This window comes from Mus caroli, unplaced genomic scaffold (genome assembly GCF_978045245.1).
Source record: "Mus caroli unplaced genomic scaffold, Mus_caroli_1 scaffold_13, whole genome shotgun sequence".
In the NCBI taxonomy this organism is placed as follows: Eukaryota; Metazoa; Chordata; class Mammalia; order Rodentia; family Muridae; genus Mus; species Mus caroli.
Window position 1 is genome coordinate 69,049,967 of NW_028227268.1, and position 27,467 is coordinate 69,077,433.

Here is a 27,467-nt window from a genome sequence, read left to right on the forward strand (position 1 = left end):
CAAATGCCCACATAAAAGCCTGGCATGATAGTATAGTGCTGTAACCCCAGTGCTGGCAAGGGCATGGACACAAGCAGATCCCCCTAGCCAAATAGCAAGCTCAAGCTCGGTGAGAGACCTTGTCTCAAAATATACACAGTGGAGGAAGACCTCCACACGTACACACACAGCCACGCGGACCTCTGGCCTCCTCATGCATGTGCACAGGTATGTACCTGTGTACATACACAAAACACATGCACATACCTCACATACATACAATTGATTTTTTAATAAGGAAGCAGGCTGATAAAAGTGAACGAGAGGTGAGGCCGCATATGAGAAGTGCCAGTATCCAAGAAAGCCTGTCCTCTTTGCTCAATATCAGATGGCCTTGCAGGGTTTTCAGTTTTGTGCAGGACTTGTCTTTATGGTCTTTTATAGCTTTTGTACAAGCTGAAACTGCCAGGCTTAAACTACTAGGAGAGTTCAAAATCATAGGTGTCTTTCAAGTCTAGTGCTTGAAAAGTATAGGTACCCCCTAGCCCCAGAACCACACTTTGCTGTTACTCCTAACTTGGTCCAAATGCATCCATCAACAGTTTTGGTATGTACCAAGTGCCCAGCCCCATGTTGCTCTAGAGTCTAAAACACTATTGTACTAATTATTCAGGCATGGGAGCGTAATCCTTCTGATGAAGGATAAGGGAGGCTGCCTTTTTCTTTCCCTCTAGCTAGAGTAGAACCTACTAACAAGGATGCTGGCCTCATGCAGACACACGTGCATAGCTGGTCTGTCTTGCTTGACCTTGAGCTTTTATGAAGGAAAGAACTATGTCCTGTGCCTAGCACGTACCCTGGCCTGGAGCAGGTATTTAATGTCAGCTGAACAAATGATTAATTAATTCCTTTCATTGGTCCACTAAAAAAAAAAGAATTTGGATGGGTTCCTTCGTCGCTCCAATGCCTTTATTTATTTATTTATTTATTCATTCATTTATTTACTTATTTATGAACCGAGAAAAAAGAGTACCCATCCCATAGGACAACATTGAGAGCTCTTAAAGCAATACAGCATGTACACTAAGCACCCAGTACACTATAGTCACTGGGTATGGTGGCACAGGTCTGTAATCTCAGCCGTTGGGACGATCACAAGTTCAAGGTGATCAAATACATAGCCAGTTCAAAGTCAGCCTGGGCTACTTGAGACTTCATCTCAACAAAACAAAACAAAAACCCACTATGGTTGTTACTCTTATTATGCTGAATTTTGGGAGGCACAGGAAGCCAAGAGTGATCTTTCATCTCTTCTTGTTTGTTTGTTTTCCTCCCAGCAATGTAAGATTGAATTCAGGGCCTGTGTTTGCTGGGTAAGCATTCTGCCGTGGACCCACATCCTCAGACTGTTCCTCATGATCTTCTGGCCTGGTTTTTATCTATTGAAACAGAACTGAAGGACATACGATCTAGCTGGGTAGATGGCACCCTGCTCTGTTGAAGGAACCTCAGTCTTAGGCCCTGAGGATCCGGGGGGTGCATATCCAGTACTCCTCCCCCTGCATAGCTTGAGCCAGCTGGTTGCCACATTTCACTCTTTCACCAGAGAGGAGATGGGGAACCTTAATGTTTCGGGAACATTAATGTTTGGTTTAAAAGAACAGTCCCGAAGTGATGCCAGCCAGCTGGCTACTGAGGCTTCCGCCTCTAGGTTCTGATCCTCCAACTGGAAGCGTGTTTGTGTGCTTATGTGTGTAATTCACATGCAGGGAACAGTTCTGTCCCATCAAGAGAGATCGGTCTTCCAGCAGATATACTACAGCATTGCTACCATGGGGAGTAGCTTCCCCAACAACAGACCTTTGGGTGGAAGGGCTTCTTTTTGGACTGTGGCTTGGTTTACTGGACTATAGACCCACAGGCTGCAGCTAAGATTTGTCAGCCAACCCAAGCCCCTCACAGCTTTCCAAAGAAACCCCTTGGGCACAAAAGCCCTCAAAAGAAACTAGAGAGCCAGGTCTAACCATGGGAAGCCATATTGTTTAGCCTTTACCTTTGCCAAGGTTCTGAAAGGCATGCAGTGCCCCATATGGCTACTGTGTGTTCATGGCTGGTCAGGACACCTTGTTGGGCACATCTTCCTTCTCATGGAGGGAAAGAGACCCACAGCCATGGTCTCCAGGAGAGAGAGTTGCAGCGAGCTAGGCCAATCTCACTCCCATCCCCAGCACCCATCCTTCTGTCCAGAGAGCACAGGTTTGATCCCCTCACCAGAGGCTAGCTTCATGGTGTGCAGCCTGTGTAGCAGCCACACAAGACCACACTTGATCACATTGTTCTGCTTTGTGTGTTTTGAATTTTTTTCTTTCTTTAAAAGCTTTTTTTTTTCAGCCAAGGGCTTGCCGTATATAGCACAGGCTAGCCTCAAAACTCTTGCTCCTCTAGACTTGTACCACGATGCCTGGCTAGAAACCCTTAATTTCTGAGGCGAGGAAGATGACTCATTCATCAAGTGTTTGCCATGCAAGCAGTATGACCTGAGTCTGAGCCCCAGAGCCCATGTGGAAAAGCTCAGCGTGTAGAAGTACATTTGTTATACCAGCACTGGGAAGGGGTAGACAGAGAGACCCCTAAGGCTTTCCTGACCAACCAGCCTTGACTAAATAGCAAACCTCAGGTCTCCTGAGAGACCCTGTCTCAAAAACTAAAGTGGATAGCACCTGAGGTGCAGTATTTGATGTTGACCTCTGATGTGTATGTATACAGAGAGAGAGAGAGAGAGAGAGAGAGAGAGAGAGAGAGAGAGAGAGAGAACGAACTAAAGAAAGAGAGAAGAAGAGGTCGGGGGTCATCTGCATTTTGTAAACTTGCAGTTTTTGAGTCCTGGGTTCAGAGAGTTCAGTTTGCACTGGGACCACACATGTTACATAGAATCCCCATTACTGTTTTTGCTCATACTGGGTCTGGATCCTCCTCCAAATGCCTTTCTCTTCCCCTTTCTGTCTCTTAAGTCCTTTTATTTGTTTGTTTGGTTGATTGGTTGGCTTGAGATTTTCGAGACAGGGTTTCTCTGGTAGTCCTGGCTATCCTGGAACTCACTCTGTAGACCAGGCTGGCCTTGAACTCAGAGATCTGCCTACCTCTGCCTCCCAAGTCCTGGGACTAAAGGTATGGGCCACCATGCTTGTCATGAAGTCCTTTCTTTGCCTGTCAGTGAAACAGTTGAAAAGCAAAACAAAACCACAAAGCAGAGAATATCCTACTTAGAAGCTCTTTGCTGCCCAGATGCAGCTGGAATAGTGATGGTTGGTGGCTTCATGGTTAACACCTCTGCTGGCATAAGATTGGTTGGGTGCTGTCCATGGCTGAACTCCGTGATGTCAGCCTTCTTCCCATAGTCCTGAGCAATTGTCTCCTGGTGTCACATTCCTGGAAGAAGAGTGGGCTTGTCTTGGCGATATAGCAATGTCTCTCTGTTAGAACTCAAAGCTGCCTTCCAAGCTTTGGCCAGCTAGATTTGGAAGAAGACACCCATTCATGGAGGTACATCTTGCCTGCTACTCCCTTCTGGTCCGTAGGCTGACAGAGCATAGCAGGAACCTGGCTGGACAGCAGTTGAAGGCTCCCAGAGTTCAGGGTCCTCAGGTCCATTTCTATTTCTGAGTAATTATTCTTTAACTTTATTTAATTTATTAATATAAGTGTGGGTGGCTGATGGGGGGGGGGGGCTGTACCACAGAGTGAAGGTGAAGGTCAGAGGACAACTTTGTGAAGTTGGTTTCCTCCTTCCATCTTGACATGAGCTCCAGGAATTAAACTCAGGTGGCCAGGCTTATTCAGCAAGCCCCTGAGCACTCTGAGCCATCTCGATGGCCGCATTTCTAGGTAATGTAGAAAGACTGAAGGTTTGGACTGGCAAGATGGCTCAGTGAGGAAGAGTCCTTGCTGTACGGGTGCTTAGGCACCTGAGTTCAAATCCCCAGGAGTCATATAAAAAAAATTGCCAGGCATGGCTGCACATGTCTGTAACCTGCATTAAGTGTTGGAGACAGCAGTTCCTGGAAGTGCACTGGCCAGCTAGCCTATCCAAACTGGGGGCTTCCAGTTCAATGAGAGACCCTGTTTCAAAGGAATAAGGCAGAAAGTGATAGTGGAAGACACCTGACATCATCCTCTACCACCACCCAGTATGTGTGGGTGCACACTCACATGTATGTAACACACTATAACTATATCACAAACCATCCACACATGCCAGCACACATAGAGAATAAAGGCTTATTCAACTCCAGGTTATGAAGGTGGAGTTCAAGTTCACTGTCTTGCACAGGACATTGGTGAAACAGAAAACTCATTTACTTAGATCTGTTCTCTTCCGAAGCTGCTGTCCCTTTGGATTAAGCCCCACCCTTATCACCTCATTTAACCTTAATCACCACTCCAAATTCTTACCTCCAAATGTCATCATTGAACTAAGTCTGTCTACTTGCGTAATCCTTTACAATAGGGATTAAATTTCTCTGTGTGTTTTAATGCATGGGGGTGGGGGCAACTTGAATAGCCTCAGGTGGGTCCTTGGGTTGCTTCTGAGCGTTAGAGCTGACTTCCCTGTCCATGGTCTTCTTCTGTAGAGCCATGCTTTGACTCTCCAGCCAGCATCAGGGGTCTAGAGTAACCCTTCACGGAAGGAAGTCTCAAGGACTAATTCTTGAGTCTCAGGACTTAGGCAAGCTGTTGTTCTGCAGAAGGCTTAATTGCTGTGGGTCATGAGGCCCTTCTAAAGCTGAGAAGGGGTAAAACCATCTCTCAAACCCCATTGCCAGAAGTAGACCCTTGAGCAGGACGGGCTGGTGTGACCTCTGACCTGAGTTTTTCTAACCTCCCGGACTTTCTGTCTGCCCTGATTGCCTTAGCTTCTTGGCTTATGTGGTTTTATTTGTTTGTGTTTCTAGAAAGATCTCTCTGTACCACAGGATGAGATATGGAATGATGCATATGCATGAATTAATTTAAATCAACTATCCTTTGAGAGCAGCTATAGGGAATAAGAACAGATAGGGAATAAGAACAGAACTGCCCTGCAAATGTCGTGTACATGGGATGCCCACCCAGGGGAGCGAGGGATAGGCCGGAGACAAGGGTCCTTCTCCCCGGCCGGATCGTCTTGCGACACACTGTTCCCATACATACTGCAAGTCCAAAATTCGCAAACAAATATCAAGCACACTTTGAACTCTCTGCAGCCTCCCTTGAGACTGGGTTGAATTGACTTCAGAGGAAATCTGGGAACAGAAACTCGAGCTGAAACTGGTTTTATGGATCCAGCAGCAGGAACTTGTTAGCTTGGTAGCAGCCCACGGGGCTTTGCGGACTGGGAGGGACCATGTTGTTGGGAAGGCTATAGAAAGGAGGGGTGAGGATTTGAGGAAGGCGGCTTAGACAACCCTTGAAAAGGGTGGGTAGGGCTAGAACAGTGGTCCCTGGGATGGGTCAGATGCTCCATCTAGGTTTTAGGGGGTCAGGGAGCCAGCACTTTCCAGAGAAGTCTGCTTAAAAAAATAAACTCACCCACCACTGGGGCTATTTTCAGTTTCCAGCAGAGGAGATGACATTTTATTCTTGGACCAACTGGCCATGTCTTATGGCCTACTTTCCTGGCTTTTCAAATCTCTCCCTCTGTGCTAGGCGGCCTCAAAAGGACAGGGATTCTTTTGCTTCATACTGCTTTACGGTTGAGGGTCCGCTGTCCCTCTTGATACATTATATAAGTGGTTAAAGCCATCTCCTTCCTCTTGAAGAGGAAGCTGCATTTCAATGAGGGACTTTGGCACACCCCAAGACACTCGTCACATTGAATGGCAGACCCAGAGTTGTGTGGCCTGTACCTTTTGCACAGAGCCAGCCTGCTGGCACAAGGGAGGGCAGTGCATCCGGCATCCATCTGGCGCTCCTCGGAGCGGGGCACGGGTGGGTCGTGCTGGAGGACTGGGCTCACGTTGCATGCTGTCTTGTTGGCAGTGGAATCTGGTGTGTGAGGATGACTGGAAGACACCCCTCACCACCTCCCTGTTCTTCGTAGGCGTTCTCTGCGGCTCCTTCGTGTCTGGGCAGCTGTCAGACAGGTAAGGACCTTGGATGGGGAGCGATGGGGTGTAGCTATTTATCATGTCAGCCCATCTTGACACAAGATCAAATTCATGGGCTTTCTACACAGGGAAGAACCCTTTAGGCACTGGGGAAATAATAGGAGGAGCCTAGCGCTTGGGAGGCTAGGGCTGAGAAGATTACAAATTCGATGTGAGCATGGACTCTATATCAAGACTCTATGTGACTAACTAGTTAGATAAATCTTTCCCAGATAAACCTACTGTGCAGTCTTGACTGTATCACCCCTACATGACAAGACGCTGCCTTGAGTGACAAACTAGCACAGTAAATGAATAAGTCTTTCACAGATGGTACTATGATGTAACTCCAGCCTCAGCATCCTGCCAAGACCCACTCCTGTCACACTCCCAGGCTGAACTCATGGGGCTTTGGCCAAAGAGATGCAAGTATCAACCTCACTAGAAAGTGGAGCCCTTGGACCACACGTCCCTTCACAGAACAGGATGCTGTTATCATCATTGCCCTACACTCTGCCCCCAACTCTTGACAGGGTAGGGGGTAGGTGACATGTCAATGCTGTACAAACAGCCGAAAGCTAGATTCAAGCCAAGGAGCCCCTGCTATGCACTCTGATCCTGGGAACTGAGCCATGGCTGGGCCTGCAGCCACAGGGCTGACCCAGGCTGGCTTTTGGCCACCAGAGCTTGCAGGCTTCATGAGGACAAGAGTGCAGTATCCCAAGTTGTGTTTACCTGCTCTTGTGGCCAAGGCAGGCAGGAATGCTAACTGGCAGTGTTGGATGAGGCTTCCCGGTGTTCTTACCCTCCCCAAAGCTTTAAAGCCCAGTGGGCTTGGGGCAGGAAGATCCACCTGCCCATGGGTCATTACCAGAATGAAAATTTAAAGCTTAAATTGACGAGCGACGCCACAGACATGGCTCAGAATGACATCACCTCATAAAGCAGTTGTTTTCAATTTTAGAGACACATAGACACACCTGGGAAACTTCATCACACCCCAAATACTCACCTTGCATTGCAAATAAACAAGACCTGGGCAAAGCGGGGTGCTGGTATGAGTGGGGAATGCTCTTAACTTTCCCTTAGGCCTGTCCTGATAAGCCCATCTGAAGAGATGTTAGGTTGTAAAACTCTTCAAACAGCTAATACCGCATGCCAGCTCAGCAAACAGCCAGCTGTAGGGGGCCGGGTGCCTCCCCTCACTGTCCATCAGCTGTGCAGCTCACTGTTGCTGCTTGATACAGACAGAGAGGCCCACAGGCCACAACCCTGTCCAGCACAGAGAGTGCAGAGAATTCAAGGGCAGAATTCCAAGCTGGTACCCTAACTGAGTGTACAGCACTTACCTACTGTTGTAAAGGCATGCCATCCTAAGCTGAACCATTGTAAGTCAAGAACTGTCTGTCATTTTTAAAGCTCTCTGGGTGGTTCCAAGTACAGCCAAGGTTAAGAAGCAACCACCCTTCAGGGAATTTTTAAACTTACAGAATTCCCATGTGGGTGATAGAAGAAGTGTCTTCAAACTGCACTTTGAAGGGTTTTGTTTTGTTTTGTTTTGTTTTTAGACAGGCCCAGGATGGTTGAAGATGGCCTCAAAGCTGCTATGTAGCTAACAGTGGCCTTGAGCTCCTGATCCTCCTGCCTCAACCACTCAAGTGCTGGGATTGCAAATATGCCCCACCATACCCAGTCTTTCCCATTCTGGGGGGTCAAAGCCAAAGCTTCATTCATGCTAAGCTACTCTGTTCACTAGAACATGCCCCTGCCCCCAGCCTTCCTACAGCTCCTTCTGAAGATCAGATTTGTCAATGTGACTCTCATGGGAGATGTCCTGTGTTTTCCAGAAGTAAGGCTTGGTACCTCGGAAGGTAGTTCCTGGGCAGACGGGTGCTCCTCCAGGGAGGATGCTAGCAGAATGTCACAGGGGAAGAAAAAGGGGAACCAAACATATATCTGCCTTAGTGCTGACACAAGACAGAGCCTACAGTGAGGCTAGGCTTGGTGTTACAGCTGACCCTGGCTTACAGTGTTATGCTGTGTCCTCTAGGTTTGGCAGGAAGAAAGTCCTCTTTGCAACCATGGCTGTGCAGACTGGATTCAGCTTCGTGCAGATTTTCTCAACCAACTGGGAGATGTTCACTGTGTTGTTTGCCATTGTGGGCATGGGCCAGATCTCCAACTACGTGGTGGCCTTCATACTAGGTAGGAATGACTTCCCGGTTTTGATGTCCCTCCTTGCAACCCTGTGAAAGGCCAGGGAGGAGGGAGCCATGGAGTGTGTATCCAGAGTGTCCTCAATCTTGGATGTGTGTGTGTGTGTGTGTGTGTGTGTGTGTGTGTGTGTGTGTGTGTCTTAGAGGAGGAGGCTGCAGTTTTGGGCACCTTGAGCCAGTCACAGCAGGACTAGAGCTCACAGGAGGCCATCAGTATTGGGCCAGAATACGGCCAAATACAAGAGCTTGACCTGGGCAGAAGTAGCCACACAACAGCAGAGACACATTCTCAGGAGCAAGGGGTGAGAGACAGGAGGTCCTGGGGGAGAGACAACAGAGGACATAAAGCCTCGAGTTGGGCTGTGAAAGCAGAAGGCTGGTGGCCTACAAAGCAACTTAGTGGGGTCGATGTGCCGTATACAGAGGAAGGAAAGGCACTTGCTAGGTGGCAGGATTTTGTCCCACCTGGGCAGAGCTGTTCTGGCCTGCTTCTGAGCCCACACCCAGAGCATATGAGCTCCACATAGGACATCTGTGCCTCTCTGATAACAGTCCTACTGTTGGAAGGCCAGGCTGAGGGAGGGCAAGCCATCAGTTCCTAGGCATGGGAAGGCCCTAGACACTCTCCAGCTTCTCTGGGGGAGGAAATGAGGTGAGTTTCATAGAAGTTGTTCAAGGGTGTTCCGGAAAGTGTGATTCCCACCACCTAACACCCCCTCATTATGAGAGGAGGTGAGGTAGTGAACCCAAAGCATAATAAACACAAAGTCCTATAATACTTAGTACAAGCATTTTAGTTGGCCCCAAATTATCCCAGTCTTTTCCCTTTGTTCCAGCATAACTATTGATTGTGCTCTATCATAGAGGTCGAATAGCCTTTCCTACACCTGGCTATGTAGTTCTGATTGCTCTCCGGAGTTTGTGACTCACTGGCCTTAGCCGTGTTATGTTGTGTTAGCCAAATACATGCACACCCTCTGTCAGGTTGCCAAGGTGGAATTGTCCAAATTCCATTCCTTTAATTATTGGTGAATGCCCTTTGCCACGGGCCCAGCCTCATGTCTGAGGGAAGAGGACTCACAGGAAGGGATAGTGCAAGCAGGAGACACAGGGTCCCACGTAGCTCAATAAGCAGCCCTCCATTAAGCAGGCCCTGGCATGAGGAGCGAGGTTCTCAACCTTCCGAGGAGGATGAGGAGTGCAACAGGAGTTTTTCTGAGGTTATCTGTGAAGATGCACACATGTTCTCAGGAGACAGAGACAGGAGAATGATCAGTTTTAGGATAGCCTGGGCTATGTAGCAATACCATGTCTCATAAAAGCAAAACAACAACAACACCTCACCATAACAAATATTATTATGTCTGTAGAGAGCAAAGACGTTTGTGTAGAAAGAAAAGAGCTGCAAGCAGTAAGTGATGTAAGACCTGGGAAGGGTGGGACGTGAGGGTCCCTCTGGATGGAAGGACAAAGCCAGAGCAGCCCTGGCTGGGAGCAAGGAGTGGTCTATGCCAGACAGCCTCATCCTCTGATGCATTTTACTTATTTAACGTGTGTGTGTGTGTGTGTGTCTGTCTGTCTGTCTGTCTCTATGTGTCTGTGTTTGTCTATGTGTGTCTATCTGTCTGTCTCTGTGAGTGTTTATGTATGCATAAGTATAAGCGCAGGGGTGTGGGCAGGTTAATGCAGAAGGAAACACTGGGTGTCCTTCACAATTGCTCTCTACCTATTTTTCTAAATGAATGTTTATTTTGTATGAGGAAAGGGGGTGCATGCAAGCCATAGCACACGTGTGAAAAGCAGAGAACTTCTTGTGGGACTTCATTTTCTCCTCCCACCATGCTGGGCCCTGGGAGTCAACTCAACTGACCAGGACTGGCACTGAGCCAGCCAGCTGGCTATTATTCACCTTATTCTTTGGCATATGCTCTTACATTAAACTTGGAGCTCTCAGGCTAACTTACCCCAGAGGCCTCCTGTCTCTGTCCCACCAGCACTGGGATCTCAGGCGTGTTCCACAGTGCCCAGCTCTTTTAGGTGGGTCCTGGGCATTTGAGCTCACTCCCTCATCCTTCTACAGCAAGCACTTTATCCACGGGCCCAGCCGCCCACAGCAGCCCCAGCACCCTCAAGTACCACAGCTCTGGCACCACCTTCTACAACCCTCCTCCCCATGTGGCCATGGCCTCACGTGCAGGGGGGTAGAAAAGAAGAGGGCCAGGTCAAGGGTGGGCAGGAGCTTAGGTGTGTCAAGCCAACAGTTAACAGAGAAGACTGCAGTCACAGGGCTCGCTGTCTGCTTGGGTCCACCCTTCTCATTCTAGCGGGCTCGGAGGGAAACTGCTAACATTAGGTTCTGGGATAACACTTGTGTTAAGATCTTAGGTCTGAAGGCCTGAAAGTGTCGCTGAAAACTGATCTGTCCCAGAACAGATGGCATCCCAGGCACTTCTGCAGGGGAGGAGGACTTTGTGGAAAGACAGACGTGGTGGCTGCTGGTTTTCCTGCAGCACAGCAGCGCCCTCTGGTGTTTCACAAGTAAAATAGCTACTTTCCAGGCTTCTGTTGGTTTTCTCTTCCTCGAAGCCAGATTTGAACCTAACAGATTTTCATTTGAGAAGTTCCCTGAACTTTGATCTTCCCAGCTCTGGGAATCTGGATGCTTGGGATGGTAAAAAGTTCATCCTGAGGATTAATCTCTGTGTTGATTCTAGAGCCTGAATTGTTCCCAAAGCAGTACAGGAATGAGCCTTCTTCTAGGCTGCTCTTAAAAACCTCACTAGGCTTGCAAGAGTCTTAGGGTAGTACAAAAGGCCAGTGAAACCCATGCTCCTCAGAGCAACACACACGGGATACCCCTCCCAGGGTGGGGGAAGTGAGACTCAAAATCAGGGTCATTGACCCTCTCACCTCAGCTTTTTAGGCCCCGTGTCAGTCTCAGGCATAGCATCCTCAACCTGCCTACAGACTGCGGGGTAAGATGCCAGCAGTGGATCTCCTTCATCCCCTGTAAAGAACCGCTTCTCAGCAAGGGAGGACTTGGTGGAAGGAAGGATGTGGTGGCTGCTGGTTCTCCTGCAGCGCAACAGCGCCCTCGGGTTCTCTGTCTACAGAAAACCTAACCACCTCCTGCCTTGACTGAGTTCACTAATTCAGTATTTTCCAGACTTCTAACATTAACACCCAACCACTACCCCACCCCAACCCACCCCTGCCGTCCTTGCTATAGCTTCTCTTTAGACATGTTTAAAGCCTGTTTGATCCAGTCCACATATTTCCCTTTCAATGAGCATACACTTGATGGCATGTTTTATAACTTTGGCTACCAGGGATCTCAGTCATATTTGAAATTTAACTACATCAGTTACATGGCTTTTTATCAACCACTTATTTTGTATTGTTTTTCGCTAATTTATTAATGTACATATCTTTTTATATTAAGGATCAAACCAAGGGCTTCTTGCATGCACTGTATAACTGATCTATACTTCAACTTTTAAATGCTTTAAACTTGAAATATAAATTTGTCCTGGTCTATTTGAATGGAATAGCATAGCCAAATACCACAGGCTAGCTTATCTCAAAAACTCAGATCTCTTTTTTGTGGCAGCAGAAGTTGGAGTCCCCCGACCACACTGTATCTCTAGTCAGGAAGCAGAGAGATGAATGCTTGTGCCCACCTGGCCTTCTCTTTTTGATTCAGCCCAGCACCCTCTCCCACACCCTGGCTCCACCCACATTTATGGGGGACCTTTTTCCCTAGTTAAGTCAATCTAGAAACCTGATGAGGTAATTTGCTAAATCTGCTCTATCTCATGGCAGGCACACACACACTTCTCACCACCTGCCCTTATGTTCTGGATCCCAGATGGAAACACACACACACACACACACACACACACACACACACACTTTATATTTTAATATGCTATAACTAGCTTAATGGCTAGGCCACTTCTGAACCTCCATGTGGCTAACACACTCCCCTCCAACATTCCTGAGTTAACACACTTACTAAATCTGTATTTTATCCTTGCTGCCCTGGACCCTTCTGGGGTCCTCCAGGGGCTGCTTTCCCCTTTGTAACTACATTTCAGCTGTCTCTCCCTCCTGCACCTTCCCAATGTGGTCTCCTACACCCTTGTCATGGTGGGATGCCCTCTTCCTTCTCTCCTGCATTTCTTGTCCAGGAATCCTAAAGGTCCCACCTCTGTCTCCCTGCCCATCTATTGGCTGTTGGCAACTTTATTTCCCAATCAGAGCCAACTGGAGACAGGGACCCTCAGTGCAGACATGTGGGTTCCCTGTGATTTTGGGAGCCAAATGAACACAAATGGCATTAGAACCAATCCACAATGGAAATCCCTCACAAATATACGAGAGGTTTGTCTCCTAGGTGATTCTAGATCCCATCAAATTGACAAGCAGTATTAACCCTCACAGGGGGACTTAGCATAGAGGAGCCCACACTCTCTACCCATTATGATTCAGGACACTGCCCCCTCAGTCCATCCTAGCACATCCATTCCCCAGGCTTGTCTCCTGAGCTAGAATCTGCAGCAGGCTTCAGTTGCATTGAGGTGCATGTCCTGCTGCCTCCTTATGGAGAGTGTCCAGTGCCTCCTGGGGCTGGATGACAAAGGGAAGGGAGCCTGCCAGATAGAGGAGCCAATTAGTGGCATAATCTCCTGGAGCTGCCCGTGGTCTTGTCAGAACCAGGACATGCTCTTGGATTGGGATGTGGGGATTCTGTTCTCCTGAGAAGCCAGGCTTTGCCTAGGATCAGAAGCCAATGGGACAGAGGAAGACGACAGGGATCTGGGTGAGCGAATCTGGAAGTCATCTCTACCATGGGTCTTTCCCCCAGGTGAGCACACAGAGAGCTTCTTGCATCTGCCAGACTCGGGGCCCCTTCCTGGTGTCCCTTAGAGAGAACTTCTCTCTTAGCCAGTTTAATGATCAGCCCAAGAAGAACTGAAAGACATTCTGCCTCACAAGGGGGGAAGACACATCTCCCCTGGTGTCTCCACCAGCATCCCAGCTGAAGGACTGGTCCATAAGACAAAGGGTTTGCCCCAGGCAATGTTTTTCTTGAAGGCTAGACATGCATAGGTTGACAGATATGGCTTACATCCTGGTTTTATCACTGTGTAGTGGTTTGTTTGCTCTAGGATTCTGATTTGTTTGAGTTCTATTCATGTGTGTATGTGCATGTGTGATGTTCAAGTGTGTGTGTGTGTGTGTGTGTGTGTGTGTGTGTGTGTGTGTGTGCATGTGTGGAAACCAGAGGTTGATGCCCTATGTCTTCCTCTATCACTCTCTCACTGAATCTGAAACTTAGCGTTTCAGCTAGACTGGCTGGCCAACAAGCTCTCAGGATTTTCCTGTTCTCATCCCCAAGTGCTGGACATCCAAACATGTGCAGTCATGTCCAGTTCTCATACAGGCTCTGGGGATTCAAACTCAGGCCCTTGCTTGATCAGCCAACACTTGACCCACCAAGCCACTGTTCTCACCCATTTGTCTGTGATTTTGAGACACAGATCTCTTATAGCCCAAGCTGACATTGAGCTCAGAATTTATGCAGCCAAAGAGCCCCTAGTCTTCCTCCTTCCACTTGTTCAGTTCTGGGATTTTAACTATGAACTGTCACTTGCAGTTTGTGTCACTGTTACAGATATGTGATTGTAGGCAAGTGGCTTCAACTCCTTATGTCTCAGTTGTAAGATAACCGTCAAAGGGATCATTTATGTAAGCATTTACCCTGAAGTGGGGCTTAAAGAACTGCTCATAAAAGCGTTGGTTCTGAAGATGATGGTGGGTATGATGATGGTGGTAGTGATAATGGTAATGATGGTGATGATGGAGATGATGGTGATGATGGTGGTGGTGATGGTAATAAAGACAACGACTGTGACAGTGTTGGTGATTATGTACATTTTGGTTGCTGCTCTGTGGTTGTGATATAATACCCTGACAACAAGCAACTTGGGGAAAGAAACGCTTCTTTTGGCTCACAGTACCAGGGGCTACCGTCTGTCACGGTGGGGGAGGCATGGCAGCAGGATCACGAGGCGGACATGACAGTGTCAGGAAACAGAGTGACAACATTTTCTCCCTACATAGGAGGCATAGAGGGAAAAGGAAGTGGAGTCAGACTATAAAACCTAAAAGCCTACCCCTAGATGTACTTCCTCCAGCAAGGCTCCACCTCTTAAAGGCTCCGTCACTTTCCCCAGTGGTGCCACCTGTTGAGGCTAAGTGGCCAAATGCATGAGCCAATGGGGACATTTCTCACCCGAATGACAGCAGTGTATAAGGAAGGGAGAGGTCCTAAAAGTTAAAGAGTGGTGGAGTTGTTTGTACAGTCCTCTGTGATCCACGAGCTGGCAGAGCTCTTGTCCCTGCCTAGTACCTACCTGGTGCAGGACCAAATCATGCTGAGTGTGTTACTGTCTGCTCTCAGACAGTGGCCCAGTGCTTTGGTGTCTTCCCAGGCCTCACAGTAAACAGGTCCCATGTGTATTTCTTTTCCATGATCAAATTTTCTGCTTCTAGATTTTTGCTTAAGAAGAACACACACAAACATACACATACATACATACACACACACACACACACACATTCATTGCCATATTGTAGTCCCAGCCAAAGACCCAAAGACAGCCAGGTCATGGTAAAGTGCACTCATTCATAGAGTAAGGAAACATCTGGAAATGACACTCATGAAGCCCAGAGTAATCAGACCGCATCCTTCGGAATGAATCTACAGGTTGAAGGATGGCCCTGGGCTTAGAAATCTGGTTGCGCTGTAAGGATCGTGAGATATCCAGCCTCAGCTCTCTCAAGAAACTGAAAGAAAATCATGAGAAGGGGAACCATTGAGGAGTTTCTCCTTTTCTGTACAGCCGAGGACCCCATGCCATGCACCAGTGCTGTCCACATTTACAAAGGGTGTTCTAGCTCAGTTTACCCAATCCAGAAACCTTCACGGACATGCCCAGAGTCTTCTCTTCTGGATGATTCTAGATTCTTCAAGTTCACCATCAATATTACTAGTGTTTTGTAGTGTGGGCAAGTCCTATACAAAGAATAAAGCCCTTGCTGTCGGCTATATCTCTTCCTTCAGGTCAGAAGACCCAGAGTGGATTCTAGAAAGGGCTAAGGCTCCCCACAGAGGATGCTGTGCTAGGATCCTAAGTGACAACATCTCTGAAGACCCACTGCTGAGTGGGCTGCTGAGCTGCATAGGACAGAAACCTGCCAGTTCAGCCTTCCCCAGACAATACCAACTGCATGTGGCCTCAAGCCTTTGCTTTGGTCACTGGATATGTGCCTGGCACCTGGGCTGTCACCATAAGAGACAATAGAACACTGTTCTGCCTGGAGAACATCAGTTCCAGTGCTGGCTGCCAGCTCTGGGAAACTCCAGAGGCAGCTGGCTTCTGAGTATCATGTCTCAGGGTTCAAGGACAGGGGCTGTGTCCTGACAGCTGGGAGAGCCACTGTTATCTCACGGGCCAGTGACTGCTCACACACAGGAGAGTTGTGGACAAGCCTCCCACAGCCTGACTCCACTCAGTGTCTTAAAAGAGCCACTTCTTGTCTCCTGGACAAGACAGTCTCTGTGTCTCACGATGGCCTTCCTCTGAAAACAGCATTGTCAGAAGGCAGTAGTTTCATTGGTAGAGCCCTTGTCATACATGGGTTTAATCCCCAGCACTGGAAAGAGACCCCGTCTCAAAAAGGCAAACGTTGAAGAGAGCAGAAATGCTAATACTGCCCTTTGTTTTGAACAGGAACTGAAATCCTGAGCAAGTCAGTTCGCATCATCTTCTCCACATTAGGAGTCTGTACATTTTTTGCAATCGGCTACATGGTCCTGCCACTATTTGCATACTTCATTCGAGACTGGAGGATGCTGCTGCTGGCCCTGACACTGCCTGGCCTGTTCTGTGTTCCCCTGTGGTGGTGAGTACACCTGCCATTCCCAGCCAGCCCTCTCTGCCTTGTGGCAGGCAGGCACCCCAGAGATGAGCCCACTGTTCACCTAGCTGTGTCTGCGTGCTCTCTGCTACAGCTTGCCCTGCTGCCTCCAAACTTCCTGCACTCTGCATCTCAGTGACTGGGCACATGCACTGTAGGAAGCCTGTCTCAGACTTCTTCCAGATACTTCCCACTCCAGTCTCCTGCCCATGTATTTCCATGTTGTCTGTGGAGCTGGTACTGCTGGGTTGTGTCTTTAACTCTGGGCTGTTTGGGGCACTTTCTCTCTCTCTCTCTCTCTCTCTCTCTCTCTCTCTCTCTCTCTCTCTCTCTGTCTCTCTCTCTCTCTCTCTCTGTCTCTCTCTCTCTCTCTCTGTCTCTCTCTCTCTCTGTCTGTTCCCCTTCCACAGTCCACCCCCCATTCCTCATCCCCTTCTCATCTGATAGCACAGACCCCCCCACCCCCACCCCCCGCAACCCTGCTCCCCACCCTGGCACATCAAGTCTCTGCAAAGGTTAAGAGCTTCCTCTCCCACTGAGGCCAGACAAGACAGCCAAGTTAGGGGAATGGATTCCACATACAGACAACAGCTTTAGGGATAGTCCCTGCTCCAGTTGTTAGGGACCCACATGCAGACCGGGCTGCACATCTGCTACATACGTGCAGGGGGCTTTCATCCAGCCCATGTATGCTCTTGGCTTAGCGATTCAGACCCAAGGGTTGACTCTGTTGGTCTTCCTGTGGAGTTCCTATCCTCTTCAGGGCCCTCAATCCTTTCCCCAACTTATCCATAAGAGTCCCCAAGCTCCAATGTTTGGCTCTGGGTCTCTGTATCTGTCTGAGTCAGCTGCTGGGTGGAGCCTCTCAGAGGACATCCATGCTAGCTACTGTCTGCAAGCATAACAGAGTGCCATTAATAGTGTCAGGGATTAGTGCTTGTCCATGGGATGGATCTCTAGTTGGACCAGTTATTGCTTGATCATTCCCTCAAGTTTCTGCTCCATCTCCTGTCCCTGCATTTCTTGTAGGCAGGATAAATTTTGGGTCGAAAGTTTTGTGGGTGGGTTGGTATCCTTATTGCTCTGCCGCTAATTAACAATTAATATATATAAGTGTGTATATGTATATTTATGTATTTAGAACTATATAGAATATTTGCAACATTAAAATGACCTAGGACATTTTGCTACATATGTTTGCTAACATCAAATTCTGTGGTTATAGAAGGTAATGAACCATTTCAAATGAATTCCAGGTTTATTCCAGAATCTCCCCGGTGGCTGATATCCCAGAGGAGATTTGCAGAGGCAGAACAGATCATCCAGAAAGCCGCAAAGATGAACAGCATCGTGGCCCCAGCAGGGATATTCGATCCTCTGGAGGTGAGCGAGCACCTGTGTGCAGACATCCCTTTTGAGATCAGCTCTGCAGAGACTTTCTTTTATGGAATTTAGTGTAACTCGCTACCTGTTAAATGCCCACAATATACCAGGCACTGCATTAGGTATCACGGTTACATTCTCAGGTAAAATCTTAGGAGGCATGGCGCTGCACACCTGTTCTCCACCATTCTCAGGAGGAGGGGGTCTGAGGACTTCTTAAGCCCAGATGCCCAGGGCCAGCTTGAGTAGCATAGTAAGACATCATTTCTCTTCCTGAAAAAAAATCTACCTAAAGGACTATTTATAAGTTAAGAACATTAGGTGTTTGCCTGTCTTTTAACTGTCTATACAGTTCATAAACCCAGTTTTTGATTGGCAGTTTTATCCTCTTAGTACTTGCATGAGTCCTTGTGAACTCTGGATATTAGCTGGTAAGGGATGTCTGCCATTCTATAAGATGTTTGCTCTGCAATCTCTCTGCTGGTAGTTGGTGCTTTTCCTGTGCTGGTGAGGAGACTCTCGTCTTCAAATTCTCCCTTACCCCAGTGTCTGAGGAGTATTCCTTATGTTTTCTTTTAGAAGTTTTAGCATCTTGGGTTTTCAACTAAGACCTTTGATCTATTTTGAGTTGAATTTTGAACAGGTAAAAGATAGGACTCTGATTTCATCCATTGCAGGTGGCTATCCGGTGTGCTGCACCACCTGCTCAATGGGCTATCTTTGCTTTTTGCAAGTTTCCAACTTTGCATTGGCATGTGTGTCCAACCATTACAAGGTTATGTATGAACTGGTATTTTTAAGATACCCACAGTATCTGGAAAATGTGCATCTGAGAGTTGGCCAAACCCCAGTTCCCACTGTATCCTGGATTAATTACACCAAAGCCTTTCGGGGGAACAGTACATATCTTCAGTTGGTGTGCCTAGTATGTCCAAAGCCTCGGTGCTTAAGAGCACAGGCTCAAGGCTCCACTCCTAAAGGCAGGTGGCCCTGAGGAAAAATCATTGTGCCATGGGTTTGTGGTATGTTATGATGGTGAGGACTTTGTGGGTATCATGTTGTGCTGGCTCTTAGAGAAGACAAGAAAGGCAAGACACAGCCCCCACACTGCATTAAAGGATCAGAGAATTACTGAAGGGGGCAAGAGGAGTTGATGTGCAGGACATGGTGACACAGGAAAGAGATGCTAAGGACCCCAAGGAACAGACATTGCATGTCAGGAGTGTCCAGAATGACAGGCGGGTGGCCTGAGGAGACAGGTCCACACTTGGAGAACAGTAAGATTAACACAGGTGAGTATAGAGGTCATGGTACCGCTGGCCAGCATGAGGGAAAGGACCCTCAGGACATCAGAAGGAGATCCTTGTGGTTGCATCCGCAGTTTGCATGTGTGCTAGGGCAGCAGAATGCACATGTGGGGGGAAGGTCTAAGTCCAACCTGTGTATGCTCTTTGGTTGGTGGTTCAGACTCTGAGAGTCCCAAGGGTCCAGGCTGAGACAAAGCATTTTTTTAAAGATTTATTTATCTATTCATCTATATGAGTACACTGTTGCTGTTGTCAGACACACCAGAAGAGGGCATCAGATTCCATTACAAATGGTTGTGAGCCACCATATGGTTGCTGGGAATTGAACTCAGGACCTCTGCAAGAGCAGTCAGTGCTCTTAACCACTGAGCCACCTCTCCAGCCCAGGACAAAGCTTTGCTGTTTGAATTCAAAAGTTCATCCCGGTCCTAGTAAACTTAACTGGTTACACAAAGGACACTGGCCACAACTAATGCTTCTGCCATTTAGGGCTATTAGTGTGTCTTAGTATTTATCAGATAGGGAGCTTCATTCCTACCCTTAAGAAATAGACAATGTGATAGTGTGATTGTGGAGATCAGTTGACACAGAGAAAAGTATCAGAAAATTGACATGGACAAATAAGAATGAAGTCCAGAAACACAAACCCCTCAAGGAACCTTGTTTCTTGCTGTGAGTCTATCTTGAACTGGATACACCCATTAAGAGAAATAGAGCCCTCGATTTCCCCAGCCATGTCATCTCCCTGTCTCACCACTCTCTCAGACCCCATGTAGGAGGATCTGCAGCACCCTCACCAGCCAATACACCCTATTTAGAATGCAGTAAAGACAGGGCTGGGTGCCAGACAGCTTGTCTGATGCATGCGGTGCTCACGTTGGCCACTGTGAGGCGGTCTATGAGCTTCATTTTACAGGAAAGAGCACGGAAGCACAGAATGACTTGGGGAGATCACACAGCCACCGACCCATGATTTTCCAGGGTTTCTCTGGAATCAAGTACATGTTCCAGTGAGCTGCAATTTTCACTTCATACCAGGGGCTGTGGTATTGATTTGGACAGGAAGCCATTTAGAGGAGCATAGTCTTGAAGGATAACCTAAAGCTTTCCTGGCTTTGGAAGCCCCTTCAACCTAGTCGTGTACCTAATCCAGACACAGGGACAATCACTGAACTCATAACTTCTAGCCTTGCTTCTCTTGTGGGGGGCTTGGGGGGAGCGGTAACTTAGGCAAGGGCCAGAGTTCCAGGAGCATAAGGGGATGCCTACCGTGTCATTTAGGTAAATTATCACCCTTCGGGGTTCAGACCTCAGCTCAACTGGAGACCAGCCTGCAATTCCCCACAACCCCCCCCCCAGGCATTATGGAGCTGCATGGCCCTCTCAACTCAATAGCTTTAAGGACCCCAGCTCCATGTGTTAAAGGAGACCCATGTTAAGGCCAAATGAAGGAAAAGCTGGTCAGCAATCCTCAGTGGGGCTGATGCTGCTTATGTTGAAGGCTTCTATATAACATGGGCTATAGTCAGCATTTTAAAGTATATTTTAAAGACACTCAGGAAACAACATGGAAGAGGGAGCAGAAAGAATGTGGAGAGTCAGGTGATGAGAAATTATGTGAAATGTTAGCTTTTGGACATGACATAGCCATTGCACTAAGGAGTTCTCAGCAACTGTGGTTACCTGCAAGGTCCAGCCCTTCCACATCCCAGCATGAAGTGGGAGAGTCACATCAATCCATGGTCCTATTGATGGGCAATGGCTGCTACAAAGAGGGGGAAGAGGGAGTCATTTCCTTCATGGGTATAACCAGATATGAAATTAGGAGAACATGCTGGGAGGAAGGAAGATTCCAGAGGGAAAGGGAGGGGAATATGATCCAAATCCGCTAGAGGCATGTATGAAATTGTCGAAGAATGAGTTTAGAATTATGTAAATATTTAAATAAAGAGTTAGAATGAGCGCCATATTTGGAGATGTCCTTACAGCCCTCAACTTCTGAACTTGGAAGTGTATCAACTGTTCAGTTAGAGTTGTGTGGATGGGCCAGGATGTAGTTCAGTGCATGGAGTGCTTACCTAGCATACACAAAGCTTCAATCCCCAGCATCAAAGCTGGCGTGGTAATGCATGCCAGTAATCCCAGCACTGGGGAGATGGAGGAAGAAGAGTCCCAAGTTCAAGGTCATGTTTATTGACATAGTGAGTTAAAGACCAGCCTGAGATAAATGAGACCCTGTCTTTTTTTTTAATATTTTTATTACGTATTTTCCTCAATTACATTTCCAATGATATCCCAAAAGTCCTCCATACCCTCCCCCCCACTTCCCTACCCACCCATTCCCACTTTTTGGCCCTGGCATTCCCCTGTACTGGGGCATATAAAGTTTGCATGTCCAATGGGCCTCTCTTTCCAGTGATGGCCAACTAGGCCATCTTTTGATACATATGCAGCTAGAGTCAAGAGCTCTGAGGTACTGGTTAGTTCATAATGTTGTTGCACCTACAGGGTTGCAGATCTCTTTAGCTCCTTGGATACTTTCTCTAGCTCCTCCATTGGGGGCCCTGTGATCCATCCAATAGCTGACTGTGAGCATCCACTTATGTGTTTGCTAGGCCCCAGCCTAGTCTCACAAGAGACAGCTATATCAGGGTCCTTTCAGCAAACGCTTGCTAGTGTATGCAATGGTGTCAACATTTGGAGGCTAATTATGGGATGGATCCCTGGATATGGCAGTCTCTAGATGGTCCATCCTTTTGTTTCAGCTCCAAACTTTGTCTCTGTGACTCTTTCCATGGGTGATTGTTTCTAAATTCTAAGAAGGGGCAACGTGTCCACACTTTGGTCTTCATGAGACCCTGTCTTAACATAGTAATAGTAATAATAATAATAATAGTAATGATAATGATAATAATTTTAATTAAAGTAAATATTTTTAAAGTTGTATGCCCAAGTTTTTTTCCATAGTACTTCCTGCCTGTCTCTTTATCTCATGTTTCATTTATGGTATTTTAGCTACAGGAGCTAAACTCCTTGAAGCAGCAGAAAGTCATAATTCTGGACCTGTTCAAGACTCGGAACATTGCCACCATAACAGTGATGTCTGTGATGCTGTGGTAAGCAATGGCTGTTCCGGGAACTCGGACATGTGACACACAAGTGTGCAACTGATTTCCTCTAGTTCAAAGGGATGTGACGAAGCCTAGGCTTCCCCTATAGCAAAAGGAGAATTGTGCAATTCTAAGATCTTCAGACAACATGTCTCAGATTGATAGATTGTGCCAACCAAATACAGGAAAATTTATAGGTTAACAGTAAGTCTGCAGTATGGGGACCCCACCATGGAAGATGATGGGCTTGAGGCTCCTGATGCCCCTGAGGACCAAAGTAGAAGTGTTTTCTGGAACTGAACAGTGGAGTGAGTGTAACCTGATCCCCAGTAGCAAATGAACACATGATTTTAAGACATAGGAGTAACAATCTGACTTTATTAACTAGATGTAGTAACAAATCTTTGAAGAGATAAGGAAGGAAAAAATAATAGCCTACCTGTCCCAGAGATAGCAATACATGTACATGCACACATGCACTCACAACCACACACACACACACACACACACACACACCACAACACAGAGACTGTGTACCAGAACTGGCAGATTGTATTTTAGAACCATGGGTTTTGCAATTAGAAAAATATCAGTGTGAAATATCCTGGACCACAGCCTCTGTCAGGTGTCTTCCTTCTTAGCTATCTGAATATATCACTCATACAATGTATTCCAACCAATGGCACTAGGGAGCCAATAATCAGCAAGACCCAGGCCCATCCAAGCTGTTCTTAACTACCTGTGAGTGTCACTCTGCAATGATAGAGTTTACTTCTTCCTGTTTCAGATCCGTCCTATGCCCCCACCTCGTTTGGTGTGTTCTTCAGTCACACTCAGATGCCCTCCCTCACAGGGGCATCTGCACTGTTGACTAGTGGTTTATTGAAAAATGGCATTGTTCCACAGCACTTTCTGAAAAGACAGAAATGTTTGGAATCCATGTTGTCTGTCATAGTGGCCACCAGACTCATGCAGCTACTAGGTACATGAAGTGTCACTTTAATGTATTCCCACATGACTAGTGCCTGCCTAGAGGACATGGGACCTAGACCAACTCATGACCATCACAAAAGTTTAGAGAGCCATGGGCCATCTTTCTATGATTATGTCATTGGTCTGTCTTTCAGGATGCTAACCTCAGTGGGTTACTTTGCTCTGTCTCTCAATGTTCCTAATTTACATGGAGATGTCTACCTCAACTGCTTCCTCTCTGGCCTGATTGAAGTTCCAGCTTACTTCACAGCCTGGCTGCTACTGCGAACCCTGCCACGGAGATATATTATAGCTGGGGTGCTGTTCTGGGGAGGAGGTGTGCTTCTCTTGATCCAAGTGGTACCTGAAGGTAAGAAGTTAGCCCAGGCTAACAACATCCCAGAAAAAAAAAATAGATGCATTAATGGCCTAGAATATCAGGACAGGTGACCACCCTTACATGAGTCACCATTACCCCATAACACTGCCTCAACATCACAAACGTTCATCAGGTGACAGCTGACTGTGACATGTTTCCAACAACTGTCCCAGCAGGGTATGGTTGCCCATCCCTATAATCTCAGCTCTTGAGAGGGAGAGGCAGGAGGACCAGTTCAAAGCCAGTCTCAGTTGCATAGCTAATTTGAGGCTAGCTCAGGTTGGATAAATCACTGTCTCAAAACACAAACAAAAACCATGCAAACAGAATGTTTCAAAGTCAGCACAGGTACTTCTGGCCAAGCCAGAGAATCTGACTTCCATCTTTGGAACCCACATAGAGAAAGAAGACTGTCTCCAGCAGCTCTTCCTCTTACACACACACTTCCCCCACAGAAATGAATGAATGAATGAATGAATGAATGAATGTAGGGATGGTGCAGTAAGACTAAACAATGACAAAAGGTTCCAATGCTAAAAATAATGTATTTCCTTTTCCAAGTGTGTCTTTCTCCTATTGTTAAACTACAAATTAATACATTATCAATACATTGTTAACATGCAAATAACACTGTTTGGGTTTGTTTTTAACTTTTTAACTTCTGCAGTACCAAGGCTTAAGCCCAGGGTCTTGCACTAGCCAAACCGTCTACCATGGGGCCATATCCCCCACCCTTTGTTTTTATGTAGAGGCAAGATCTTGCTAAGTGACACATCCTGACCTTGAACTCATTACATAGCCTGGGCTAGCCTTAAATCTGTAATTCTCCTGCCTCAGCCAGTGAAATACTAATAGCTGGGATTATTAGCATGCACAGGCGGTGGGAGAATGGCTCAATAATTAAAATGCATGAGCACCAGAGTTCAGATCCCAGAACCCACATAAATACTGCTAAGCCTCATGGTTCATCTGTAATTCTGGTCTTTCATGACTACACACATGCAAAATCATGCAGATACATGTGCACACCATACAAAAAAATAATGGAAAAGGTACTTATTAAAGCATTCACCACTGAACCTAACTAAAACTATATTTCTTTTTTTTAAGATTTACTTATTTATTTATTCATTTATTTTATATGAACACACTGTAGCTGTCCTCAAACACACCAGAAGAGGGCATCAGATCCCATCACAGAGGGCTGTGAGCCACCATGTGGTTGCTGGGAATCAAACTCAGAAGAGCAGTCAGTGCTCCCAACCACTGAGCCATCTCTCCAGCCCTAGAACTATATTGCTTAATAATAAAAATCAGGGGGCCTAGCAAACACATAAGTGGAAGCTCACAGTCAGCTATTGGATGGATCACAGGGCCCCCAATGGAGGAGCTAGAGAAAATACCCAAGGAGCTAAAGGGATCTGCAACCCTATAGGTGGAACAACATTATGAACTAACCAGTACCCCAGAGCTCTTGACTCTAGCTGCATATGTGTCAAAAGATGGCCTAGTCGGCCATCCCTGGAAAGAGAGGCCCATTGGACTTGCAAACTTTATATGCCCCGGTACAGGGGAACGCCAGGGCCAAAAAGTGGGATTGGGTGGGTAGGGGAGTTGGGGGAGGGTATGGGGGACTTTTGGGATAGCATTGGAAATGTAATTGAGGAAAATACGTAATAAAAAAATATTTTAAAAAAAATCAGGAAGAACAGGGCCCTACATTTATAGACTAAATTTAACTATATTTAACATCTAACAAGTCACTATGAAACTGTGGTATCAAATAAAAGCAGATGGACAGAGGTCACAGGATGCACTGATAATCCAAAATAAGAGTAGTTCAAAGTCCAGGCCACCTATTGCCTTCCATCTTCAACCATCTGGTGACTAGGATTTGAGGGCAGTCTTGTCCAGCAGCACATTATGTGGGAACCATCATATGGCAGTTAAAAAGGGCAATAAAACAGCTAAGTGGGTTCTAGGAGCACCCTGTCTGACATGAGCCTCTTTTCCAGATTATAACTTTGTGTCCATTGGCCTGGTGATGCTGGGGAAATTTGGGGTCACCTCTGCCTTCTCCATGCTGTATGTCTTCACTGCGGAGCTCTACCCAACCCTGGTCAGGAACATGGCTGTGGGCATCACCTCCATGGCCTCGAGGGTGGGCAGCATCATTGCCCCCTATTTCGTTTACCTGGGTGAGATGTGTCTTATTCTGTCCTTAGGGGTTTTTTTTTTTTTGGAATTTATGTGTATTTTGCATGTGGGTTTATGTGCTTTGTGTGTATGAACAAGGGCCTTCTTTGGCCAGGCTCTTCATGGGAGGAGTTGGTTTGGGTCTTATGCAGCTGAATCTCTTCATAGTCTGGCTGCTCGGTTTTACAGCCCCATTTCAGGCACATTGCATCTTAAAGCCCTCACCGGTTTCTTTTCATGATGATTCCCAGTGACCCCTTGGACTGTAATAGTAAAGTAATAGTAAGGGTCTTCCTGCTGTGTGTCTGTTGGATTCCCTTCCCCCCACCTCTCTCTGTCTCTCTTTAGCTTTAACAAAACTTGTATTTTATGTGAACGACAGTTTTATCTGAAGGTAAGTGCAGCACTTTTGTACCTGGTGTTCAGGGAGTGTCTGATCTCCAGGATTTGGAGTGTAGGAAAGAACGAGCCATGATATGGGCACTATAAATGGAACTTGGACCCTTTGTAAGAGCAGCAAAAGGTCATAACCGCTGAGCCATCTCTCCAGGCCTGAACTCTTGTACAGATAACCTCCTCAGTGCGAGCAGGAAGCAGGCAAAGGGACGGAAAGAGCAGAGGCTCTAACTAGCAGACGTGAGTTAGGATTCTTTATTTGGGGGGAACCAGGCTTTGGAAGGGCAGTGAGGGCAGGGGCAGACAGACACATGATGTAAGGATGAATGGAGTTCAGGGAGTGCTACTGAGTCCTCCCCAGTGATTCGGTGGCATATGTGAGTTCTCCGTAGTGTAAGGAGTTAGCCTTCTGTATACACGTTATAAGTATTTTTCTAGGTAATCACTTACCCTTTATGATTTTATTTTTTGCAAGGCAAAAATTTTTAGTTTCGCTATAATCAAAGATTCCAGGCTGGAATAATATGCAAAGGAGCTTTTAGTGGGATGTTGTTCAGCGTTCTAAGCTTAGCCTTTATTAGGACTTGACTGACATAAACACACCTCCTTATTTTTCTTGCTCAGATGTTGGTTAGGTACCTGTTCAAACACATGCACACATGCATGCAGAGAGAGAGAGAGAGAGAGAGAGAGAGAGAGAGAGAGAGAGAGAGAGAGAGAGAGAGTGAGAGAACAGATAAATTCTCAGAAAGGATACACTATATAAATCCACACAGTGAAAGAAACGCATTTTCCTAACTTCAACACACCCTGCACAGCTGCTCTGAGTACAGCAGCCCTGAGCATACTGCAAAGCCATTTTTCCTTCCACTTCTCAACTATGCTTAAATGATCCAGTGTTGGGCCACTGGATCACAAGAAGCAGAGCCTAAGAAAGAATGTTTAGGGAGCTGGAAAGATGGCTCAGCGGTTAAGAGCACTGACTGCTCTTCCAAAGGTCCTGAGTTCAAATCCCAGCAAACACATGGTGGCTCTCAGCCATCTATAATGGGATCTGATGCCCTCTTCTGGTGTGTCTGAAGACAGTTACAGTGTACTTACATATAATAAATTAATTAATTTTTAAAAAGAAAGAGCATTTAGTATAAGAAGCTATTCCTGTTAGCAACACAAGGCCTCTGAAAAGCCTAAAAGAGCAGTATTTATCTTAAGTGCCAAAATAACAAAAAAAAACAAAAAACAAAAAACCCTACACACATGGGTGTTTGTTTTTCTATTCTCTCTGGGAGCAAAGGAGCAGATGAGGGTTTATCCTCCTATCTCATAGCCCCATACAGAGAAGCAGAGAGGGGCTAGGTGTGTGGCTCAGTCAGTACAGTCTTTGCCCACTAAGAAGCTGGGTTTGATCCCCAGCAGTG

General features: G+C 46.8%; 1 protein-coding gene across 2 annotated transcripts in view; it reads left to right on the forward strand.

Moving 5' to 3' along the window:
* Slc22a4 (solute carrier family 22 member 4) overlaps positions 1 to 27,467 on the forward strand; it is a 46,082-nt gene that overhangs the window by 14,709 nt on the left and 3,906 nt on the right. The window contains exons 2-8 of one of the 2 annotated variants that reach the window (XM_021177068.3): positions 5,998 to 6,101; positions 8,155 to 8,309; positions 16,120 to 16,291; positions 17,563 to 17,689; positions 22,012 to 22,112; positions 23,234 to 23,448; positions 25,473 to 25,655. In XM_021177068.3, coding sequence (XP_021032727.1) covers positions 5,998 to 6,101; positions 8,155 to 8,309; positions 16,120 to 16,291; positions 17,563 to 17,689; positions 22,012 to 22,112; positions 23,234 to 23,448; positions 25,473 to 25,655 — 1,057 coding nt within the window. The remainder of the gene's footprint in view (positions 1 to 5,997; positions 6,102 to 8,154; positions 8,310 to 16,119; positions 16,292 to 17,562; positions 17,690 to 22,011; positions 22,113 to 23,233; positions 23,449 to 25,472; positions 25,656 to 27,467) is intronic. The other variant, XM_085830015.1, reaches the window with a different exon arrangement.